The sequence below is a fragment of the Vigna radiata genome, chromosome 6 (genome assembly GCF_000741045.1).
Source record: "Vigna radiata var. radiata cultivar VC1973A chromosome 6, Vradiata_ver6, whole genome shotgun sequence".
In the NCBI taxonomy this organism is placed as follows: Eukaryota; Viridiplantae; Streptophyta; class Magnoliopsida; order Fabales; family Fabaceae; genus Vigna; species Vigna radiata.
Window position 1 is genome coordinate 28,385,784 of NC_028356.1, and position 10,714 is coordinate 28,396,497.

General features: G+C 33.5%; 1 protein-coding gene across 1 annotated transcript; it reads left to right on the top strand.

Annotated features, from left to right (window-relative positions):
• Window positions 1-4,112: 4,112 nt before the first annotated feature.
• Window positions 4,113-8,469, top strand: LOC106762942 (D-amino-acid transaminase, chloroplastic). The gene is made up of 5 exons (XM_014647069.2): window positions 4,113-4,369; window positions 4,745-4,818; window positions 5,943-6,121; window positions 6,207-6,883; window positions 8,233-8,469. Exons 1-5 carry the CDS (start codon window positions 4,246-4,248, stop codon window positions 8,325-8,327), a joined length of 1,149 nt encoding a protein of 382 aa, XP_014502555.1. The 5' UTR covers window positions 4,113-4,245; the 3' UTR covers window positions 8,328-8,469.
• Window positions 8,470-10,714: the final 2,245 nt, after the last annotated feature.

Sequence of the window (10,714 nt, forward strand, 5' to 3'; positions counted from 1 at the left end):
GAAAGTAGGAGCAAAAGTAGAAGGTGAGACTGGTCGCTTTGCAACCACATAAACATGACCTCTAGAGGATTCGTAGGAGGCAGATCCTCGTCATCGACTTGGAAAAGACACCTTAGTACCCTGAAGACTGTCCACTTGGTGAAAAAGAAGTTTAAGTCCATGTCGCCTATCACTTTCAAGGATGAAGACTTCAAAGCCCCTAATCTCAATAAAGATGACCCTATGGTCATCACAACTGAGAACGTTCGTTACGAAGTTAGCAATGTTTTAATAGACAATGGGAGTTTATGAACATCCTTAATTGGAAAGCCTTCCAAAAAATGTATTTTTTCGATATCTGATCATCGCGTATAACGAGCGGATCAGAGGCATCACTGGCGAGTGAGTGGATACACATGACTACGTGGATCTAAGAATATGGTTAGGGACTGGATGTGATAGCAAAGAGATGCATGTGAGGTACTTGCTAATGAAGGCTAAAACCTTTTCCAACAGGCTCATTGGATGACCATGTCTAAATGCATTCAATGCTATGGTCTCCAAATCTCACTTAGCTATGAAGTTCCCCTCTAACCAAGAAATGATTTGCACGGTCCACACGGACCAGAAAACTGCTCAAGAGTGTTTCATGGTCAGGTTAAAGTTGGAGCCCTATGTTCCTCCCCAAAAGGTCAGGTGATCAGAGGTGGCTCTAGCCGACCTAGACCCAAGAACGAACAAAGAAGACTATTAGAAATAAGAGGCCTTATATCTCAATCCAAGAGGGGTGTTGGAGAGGGAGTGAATTGGATTTAACCTTTTTCAAAATCTTTATGAGTTTTTTAATCTTGAAATCAATAATCAGGTGACATATTTCCTTCTTTAGCGTTTTATGGATTGGCCATTTCTTCCATAGCAGTGGATTCCATAACCTTGTTCTTTTCATTTTGTTTCTTTACCAATTTGTCAACGTTTTTGTGAATAACTTTAGATGTGGCATTTTTCAGTCTGACTAGCAGTTTATCAAAAGGCGGTGTTCGTGGCAGGTTGGTAGAAGCCAGTGGCCAACATCATATGGATCCTTCAAAAACGATGTGTTGGTGTCATCAATGTGATATATGTGATTAGGTTGTAGAAGAAACACACCCTTTAGCTGCAGTTCATCACTTTCATACTTGAAGGAGTAGGGACTTGTAGAGGCATGATCAATTTGAGACTCATTAGTTGCATTGAATATACTTTACTTCCAAAAAAGATAGACTTCTGATTCATTGTTGTCTACATGAATGTCCTGGTTCTAGATTCTGCCAAAATTGCTCAACAAGGGTTTTGTAGGAGCTGGCCTTGTACCTTTGCTCATATTTATCTTTTTCATCTTCAGAGGTATTTCATCAATAGGGGATAGTCAGGGTGCAATGGCATTTGACATGAAAAGTACCTTTTTCAGGCGCTTGGTTTTGTATTCATTTTCTTGAAGCAGGGTCAAGGCCATATTGCGATAAAACTCCTTAGGAAGTCCTCCTTTTACTTTCAACGGATGAACTGTGTCGACGCATGGACCTTTTCTTTTTTAACTTCCATGTTCATTATTTGTCAAGCGTATCTATTTAGTCCACTAACAACTTTTTACTTATAGTAGACCTCTTTTGGGATTTACTTCCCTTCCTAGACCACACACCCCTTCATTCCCCATAAGACCTTATTACTATGGATGATGGAAATTCGCTCCCTAGGGGCCCAAAATTATATAATAGTTTCTATGGCAATTTTTGGATTGGCCTACTGAAATTCCACTCCTCAGGGAGCTAAGATCCTAAGCAGGCATATGAGATTTTTTTTTGCTTAGTTAGGAAGTAGAAGTGTTTACTTTTGGAAATAAGTTTTTCAAGAATTGAATTCTGGAATTTGTTCCTGCAATGAAATTTTTTTCCATCACTATATTTGGCCACTCTTTATTTCTTTCAATAGGCCATGTCCTATATGATCGCCTGTTCGATTAATGGATCAGACAAGCGAGCGCCTAACAACATATAAATCAGTTGACAAGGGCATGTGTTAAGGTAATTAAAGGATAATTAATAACCATAACATCCATTGATGGGTGGTTAATAGGAATAATAACATCTATTAATGAGTAATTAATAGGTCTCATTTAATTATTGTTACGAGATTTATAAATATAGGTTTGATATCGAGGTAAAGGATACTTTTTTTCATGATTTAGCTTTGTTAAACTCGTTAAGAAACATATTGGACTTGAACATCAGAGTATTTTCTGTAGGTTAACCCTTGAGCATACAGATCGACTCTAGAATAGCAATAGATAAGTCAAGTAATCAAGACTTAAGACACATCAGCGGGACAAGAAAATCGATCCTCAACTCCTTAAACCAAAATAGACCGTGTTACTATGTATGTTATTTCCTAGGCAGCCAAAAATAGAGTTGATTTTACGTGTGTCTTGGTGAATTTTATGAGAAGTCTATAATGGAGCCGAACAATATGGTTATCCAAGATGAGAATAAGGACTTATTTTATTGATCATTTTCCTTCTCTTCAACAATGTCTTCATCTCATTTAGAGATAAATTATCTTCATTTTGTGGTTTTTCATAATTTTTTTTGGCATAATGTCCTATACTTTATTAAAATCAAATAACACTTTCATAAAAAGCCTCCATTTTTCATAATTTCTTTTTGTAAGATAAAAGAATTAGAAGGTAGTATACTCATTATTTATCCTTTCATGCCTCAATTTTTTTCTCTCTCAAATCTTCTAGATCGAAACCAAGGTCCTAATAATACTACTAAAAGGAAAATGTGGGAAGTAAAAAAAACAAAACTTAAATTTTCTTGTTCGAAGAAGCCTAATATAATAAATAAAGTATTTATATATGTCAATAAATAAAGAAATTTTGGTCTTTTAAATTTGTATTCACTTATAGTTTTTTAAACACTCAAATATCAGCCAACGAATGAGATCAGAGAAGAAGTTAAAGGGTATTGTTTCATCATAATAAGAAAATGCTGAGGGTAAGGAGTAGAAGGTTCGAGAAAATTATAATTATAAATAAGAGAATATTTTTTTAATATTTTTTTTGACAATTTTTTACGTTTATGTGATAATATAATTTATTGTTAAAAAAATTTATTAATATATAATGGTCTTTATAATTAAAACCCAGATCTATAAAAAAAAAATATTAGTTGAATGAAAAATAATTTCTTTATTGGGTTGTTGGTAACATAAACTCCTTTTAAAATTGTTTTTTTTTTCAGAAGTTTTTTTAAGAACTATTTTTTTTTTTAGAATTTTTTAAGAACGCTTACGTGGTAGTTTATGATTGATTTGTTTTAGATATTTTTTTAAATATAAATTCAAACAAACCAATAAAATAATAACACATGCAGAGTTGTCAGACTGGATAACCCGGCTCGATTCGACCCGACCCATCACAGGTTGGTCACTTAGTGAGCCAACCCAACCCGACTCATATATTAGCGAGCCAGCAAAATCTGAATCCGGCTCGACCCGGGTTGGTGGGTAAACGGATTAGCTCACTAAGCCATTTAATTACAATTTTTCTTAAATTAAAAATTAAAAATTTTCTATATTCAAATTTAAAAAATTTCACTCCCAAAAAAATGATGTTAAACTGAAAAAAATTTAAAATAATAATAAAAAGTACAATATAATTCAGATGTCATCTAAAAATAAACACAAAAAACATACAAATAAGTTTCTTATATGTCATAAGTTTCATAAATAAAATAGTAAATTAAAAAAAAATAAATTTAGGTAGGTGGGTTCGCCGCCAACCCAGCCCACCACGGGTTCAACCTGCATGAGTCGGGTTTAAATGAACAGATTGAAATTTGACGCGCAAAAAGAAAATCAATTTTTTCAAATCCAACTCGGTCTGAACCTATGGTAAGCCGAGATACATCACGAGTCGTGACCCATTTAAAGACATCTATAGAGACATGTCCTTTTGTAAAAAAGTTGTTAAAAATAACTGTTAAAATATGAAAGATTTTTTTTTCCTCAAACTCGAGAATTTGTCTCTTTCAATCAGATTGATTCCCCCACTACATAGTTGGAACCAATATAAAAGTAATTCTGAAAAGAAAATGTACTTATATTTGATAGTAAGATGGAGGACGAACAATTCTTCAAGCTAGTTACGACCATCTTTGTTTACTGCAAAGCACAAAACAAAGCCAACCAACCTTCCATTCTCCAATCGCTCCTCAATTCTTCTTGAACATGGCTTCTCTCCCATTCCTTTCGCAAATTTCCCACCCTCTTTCCTTTCCGCAGCATGGCCACTGCTTCCATCGGCACTTCCCCACCGCTCTCGCTGCTCCCTACCAATCTGGAGCCTCGTCTGGTGCGTTTTCTAGACACTCTATTTCTTCAATTCATCTTCAATTCAATCCATATTAATGAAAACCGTTCAGCCAAGAATAGAAGAAGACGAAGTCTCATAAAGTAGACCGTTCGAATTTTCTTTTTTCTTTTACCTTTCAAGGAAAATTATTAATCCTATATATGTATCTATAAAAATATAAATCCTGTACATTTTTTACAAGATTAAGTTACAGAAGACTAAGAAGAAAAAGAAATTTTGATATTTTTCTTTTTAAATATAGAGGTAATCTTCATGAAATTTCACCTTCTCGTATCCTTTTAACTCAAGGTTTCGTGGCTAGAAGGTTTCCATCACATATAGTTAAATTCACTATGCTAATCAATGTTGCTTTAGGAAACTCATGGGGCGTTGACATTCCAGATTCTAAAACTCAAGTATCTCGTGTTCCGGTTTTGACTTCCTCGGAGGTCTAATCTAATCTCTCTATCCACTCTTTTTCTTTGTGCTTCGGGTTAGAGGCTATTGCGACCGGAGAATATTATCTGTTTGCAGTTTTTTTTTTGTTAACTGTATTGTTATTGTTACTGAATATATATCAATTTTGTTCTCTACTAATATCTCTTCGAACTGTCTTAAAAAATAAATGGGATTACTATAAATCTTCAAACCGGTTGTCAGTGAGGATGAGGTTGATCTAAATTATTTTGTAAGATGATATTTGGCGACTATCCTATATCCAGTAAAAGGGTCATACAGTGTGTTATCTATGTAGCTAGCCCAGGGTGTATTGGAGAAAAATTCCAATTGTGGAATATACAAGTGAGGAAAATTCTCATCTCACAAACCAGTTGATGGTATTATATGATTGCAGTAAAATAGACAATAAAGGAGAGTATGTGTAGTTTTGTGCAAGGAAAGAATAATTAACTTTGCAACAGTGGGATACACTGTCTTTGTTTATTTAAAAAAATATATAACCAATGAAAATATCTGACCACCAACAATGTAGGTCACGATTAACAAATTCAAAACTGACTTGTTTAATTTCTAAGAAATAGGAAACTAACTTTTACTTATTCAAAACATAAATAAATAATAAAATAAAACAACAGTCTTAAACAACTAACACCAGAGTTCAGTTGAGTTAGACCTAAATCACTTTAAAAGATTATCATTTTTTGTTTAGTATCTACTTCCAACCATGCTTTTAGAAAGCCCTAATTTGGGATTTCTCAAAGGACTTGTGGATTATCAATGGTTGTTTAATTGCCAATATTAGATGCAATTCACTGCATATGGGAATAGATGTGTGTGAATGATCTGATACTGATCTAACAGAGATGACATAATGATGGTACTTATATATTATAATTTTGTTATATCTCTAGTTAACTTGAGATATCTAATGCAAGTGATGTAAGTCCCAATTAATAACAAAATGTGTGTTCGAAAAAGGAGGGTTTGTCTGAAGTAAAGGATTATTTTTGTAACGTGAAATCAGAAAGGGAAAATAATTATTTTGAATATGTGATTTTAGTATTACTAACTATATCTTTTTTCGTATTTTCTTTTCTTCTTTTGAACGCTCAAGGCCTATGAAAGGCTAAAATCATTTAGAGAAAAGATAAAGGGAAAGCAACAATTTCTTGCTATGTATTCTAGTATTTTTGATGGGATAACAACAGACCCAGCCGCTATGGTTATTCCTATGGATGACCACATGGTCCACAGGGGCCACGGTGTGTTTGATACTGCTGCAATAATGGACGGGTTAGTGATTTCCAGTTCTCAATGACATTAACACTTTGTTTTCTATTTTCTAAAGCAGTCAAATGGTGTATTGTGTGCATTATAGATACCTGTATGAACTAGATCAACACCTTGATCGCTTTTTAGGTTCAGCATCCTTGTCTAAAATAGATCCCCCATTTGATCGTGGGAGCATAAGGAGAATACTGATACAAACTGTAAGTGCTTCCAAGTGTAGAAAAGGATCATTAAGATATTGGCTCTCTGCAGGACCTGGTGACTTTCAGTTATCTCCCTCTAACTGCCACCAATCAAGTCTTTATGCAATAGTAATACAGGATCTGTCATCATCGCTTAATTTCAAGGGAGTTAAAGTTGTTACTTCATCTGTTCCCATTAAACACCCCAAGTTTGCCATTACCAAGAGTGTGAATTATCTTCCAAATGTCCTCTCAAAGGTGGAAGCTGAAGAAGCTGGTGCTTTTGTAGGCATTTGGTTAGATGATGAAGGTTTTGTGGCAGAGGGGCCTAATATGAATGTGGCCTTTGTCACTAAAGAGAAAGAACTAATAATGCCTCACTTTGACAAAATTTTAAGTGGCTGCACAGCTAAGAGGGTTTTAACCCTTGCCGAGGGTTTGTTAAGGGAGGGTAAGCTTAAGGAGATAAGGGTGAAAAATGTAACTGTTGAAGAAGGTAAAACAGCAGAAGAAATGATGCTTCTTGGCAGTGGAGTTCTTGTTTGCCCTGTAGTGCAGTGGGATGAACACGTTATTGGTGATGGTAAGTGCTTTTATTTCTCGCAGCAAAAGGTTATCCGATTTATTGTATGTTTGGAGGGAACTTCTATGTAAGTACTTCTAAAAAAAAAAGTAAGAGAGAAAAATGAAAAATTAGTTTCTCCACAAGTTAAAATAAGTTATGCTTGAGTTAGAAATCAGACTTTGGAGAAGTGGATAGGAGGATAGGAAATTGCTTTTATAAATTAAGTCACGCATACGTTAATTTCGGAATATGAAGAAGTTTTTTCTTCTTATTTTTCCCTCTTAAAAAGTATTTACAGAAAAGTTTCTCCAAACAGACCATTCATATATGCACTCAAGTAAATTATGTGTATGCTTTTCTTTGGTCTTCTCCAAGGCATCAGTTGATTGAATTAACAGGAACTTCTTACTGGAGTTCAGATGATTATATTATTCTTTTTGTGTTTTGTAATGATATGATTCTAAAGAGAAATGAAACTAAATTTGGGAAGTTAATGGTCAGAGATGGGAACCAATTGAAAACAAAGCAAAGAAACATAAAAAAGGACAGATTTGATAAAATTAAGGATGTTTGTCACACTAATTAGTGAATTCTGGGTAAGATTACAGGATTCTTGAGAGAGATATTCTCAATGTTTTGTCAAAATCATTGGTTTTCAATTTCTGAATCCCAAAAAAATTAGTTATACGGTTTGACTCCTTTGTAAGCAAATAAAAGAAAAGTAAAATCTCTGTATCACAAGAAAAACGAATTTATCCAAAATGTTAAGTGAGCACATTCTAAAATTATGGTTTTAAGTTCAAATTCTACCTATAAGTAATATATTAATAATTTTATTTTAGCTTTCCAAGTATGTTATACATGTAATTAGTCTAGTCTTCTAAAAGTGTTGTTTTACTTCTGAATTTTGAATTGTTGACAATAATGGTAAATGTAGGATTTTACTTTATAATTGACTCCCGACCTTCCTCTTCAAGGGAATGCCTGTCAAGCTTTCCTTGTCTCATATTCGGTTGTTGATAGTTTGATCATGCCAATGAATCTTCCTTAATGCATTTGTTTCTCTGATTCTCTTGTCTCTACACAAGATTTTATCTCCAAAAGTTATACATTTGATTCGTAGTCGGTTAAACTTGAAAATGGTCATGGTATATTATTTGGTCGAGGTCTTTTGACCTTACGTTAAATTGTGAACTGTTGCTAACTTGCATTGTGCGTTCCTTGTCAGTATAGGGGACCGTTTAATTAGCATTCATTCTCTTGATTTCTGTTCGCTTGGTCCATCAGACACATAGTTTCTGTAATCATTTTGAGTAAATGTTATGTACCTTCTCATGAGCTGATTCATTGTCATGCATTCATTGTAGGCAAAGAAGGCCCTGTAACTCAGGCTCTCTTCAACCTAATTGTTGATGACATGAAATCAGGACCCTCTACCGTTCGTATACCTGTTCCATATTGATACTACTTTATTTCCTTCTCTACATTTTGTAATGAAGATTCATCATCAGTAATTCTGATGCCCCAACTCCAACAGGAATGCCTTTTATTAACTCCATTGCTTCGTAAGCTTCATAAACTGTTTTTTTGAGACTCGCTTCTCATACCGGTAGGAGTAGACAAATAGAACTGAACTGTGTAGTATTAAAATATGTACTGAATTAAAAACTAATTTATCTAAACGTTCAAACAAACTATATATATAATTTTGCCCAATCTTACATACCCGTGTGTACTTTGAATTTGTTGAAATTTTCAGAAGCACATAACTTTATATACAATTTTGTTAGTCAAGAACTGTGCGAGGAAAAATATCTAACTAACCAAGAGGGAACAGAAAAGGTTTGAAGATACATAACAGACAAAGCATTTGGAGCTCCACCCCAGAGATTTTACGTCACTAGACTTTGAATGAACTGAAAATTTTCAATGACACTTTTTTCCCGAAATTTTTGGATCTTCAAATTTTTTCGGGCAGCTCTTTTAAAATCCTTGTATATTTAGAACGTTTGTTCTAGAAACGTAATGAAAACCTTCCGAAATATTCTGTGGAGCGTTTATAAAATCTTTTGGAAAGCATGCCTGTCTTAGGACGATTGGTACTTTTAATTAAATTTGCAAAAAAAGAAATGTGTTTATTTTATGATATTAATTTTTCTGAAAAAAAAAAGAAATTATTGAACAAAGATATTTTGAGTGAAAAGTATCCGACAAGGATTAACTTTCTTTTTATATATCTTCATTCAAAAAAAGAAATAAGAGATAAATAGTTGTTTTTTGAAAAAGTTTATTCGAAAATGTTGATATATTTTTTAATTTGGAAAATTTGTAGTCTTTTGCATTTTTGAGGATAGCGAAGGTACCAAATATTCTTTTAATTTGTATTCCTTTGCATTTGTGAAGGAATATAGCTTTCGAAACTCAATCGCGTGCAACTAAAACCCTACGTAGCTCAATGCCCACGAGTGGCATGTTTCATGTGTTGGCTTGGTTGTTCATGTGAGCAAGCTTCGTCCATGTGCGTCGCCAGCTGGCTTCTCTAGCTGGATTCATTTGAATTTTTGAGGGAATTTTGATCAGAGTTGAGATTTTTCTTCACTTATAAATAAGAAAACCTATGTCTGAAGATCTAGAAAATGATATTTTAGAAGTGATAGTTAATTAAAAATAATGAGACTCTATTATTTTAATATTAAAAGATTTTAATAAAAAAGGAATTGTTATGAACGAGTTTAATTATTTTAAAACACATCATTTTTCTAGAAATAACTTTTTTAGAGTTATTTGCCTTCTCTCTAAGGGTTCTTATACCCTGTTCATCTGTTTGAAGATCGGAGACCACCTCTCTAATCCTCGTGGTTAGATCTTCAAATCTATCCGATCAGTTTCTCAAAAAGAGTAAGTTAGTTTTCTACTCTTTTTCTCTAATTTCACATTCTTAAATGCATGTGGGATTTTCTGTTGCATGTATGGTCTGAGTCTTCTTTTAGATTCTATGTTGATCAGAGGTTATAACAATGTATCCTAATCATGTTTTTGTGGTCTATAGGTGCAGATAGTGCTCTTTGATCTGTGAAAGCGGTATAGGAACTTCTAAAATAGTTTGGTCTTCTAAAAAGGTAAGGAAAGCTAGTTTTATTTGATTTTGTTTGTTAGGCAAGTTATAATTAATGTTGGTATGGTGAAATATCGATTGAATTGTGAAATTGCATTGAAAAGAATATAATATGTTGAGTTGTTTGTATATGTTATGTATTGATATGAAAACTGATGAATGATGAGGTAAAATGTGATTTCTGATGTAAATGTTGTATGTGATGAATTTGAGATACTAAATTGGATGAAATATGAGTTGTCAAACTGTTATAGATCCTTGTTTTGTATTCAATAGGAGAAATAGGTAGTTTTTAGGCTAAAAAGGGGTTTTTACAGGTGAAAAGTTAAGATAAAGGTTATCTTGGAAATACATTGTTTTAGGATTGGTTAAGATAAGGGTTGATTAAGACTTGTTTGAGTCATATGTTAGCAAATTTCTAATGTAGAATTGGTTGTTAGCCTTTTGAGTGTGTTTTGGTATGGTTTTTAGTTTATTTTTAGGGGTTTTCACTAGTGGTATTTTGATTTAGGAGGTCTGGACATAATGTGAGGTTTTGGGGGCTGTTATTAAGTCTATAAAGACTTGTTCAAGTTGTTAGTTGCAGAAAATTTGGTGCTAAAAGGCATGAAATTGAGTTTGAAGGGTTTAAAGTAGTTAAATTGGACTGAGGTAGCAAATCTGAGTTAGGAGAATGTTTTTCAATGTAGCTTGGTGCATAGGAGATCCTAAGAATCAATGGAATGTGGGGGAAA

Excerpts from the sequence above, each read along its gene's own strand:
- LOC106762942 (XM_014647069.2), top strand. The coding sequence starts at position 4,246 with ATGGCTTCTCTCCCATTCCTTTCGCAAATTTCCCACCCTCTTTCCTTT. Across the intron at positions 4,819-5,942 it reads CGGTTTTGACTTCCTCGGAG|GCCTATGAAAGGCTAAAATC; the intron begins GTCTAATCTAAT and ends TGAACGCTCAAG. Across the intron at positions 6,122-6,206 it reads ACTGCTGCAATAATGGACGG|ATACCTGTATGAACTAGATC; the intron begins GTTAGTGATTTC and ends TGTGCATTATAG.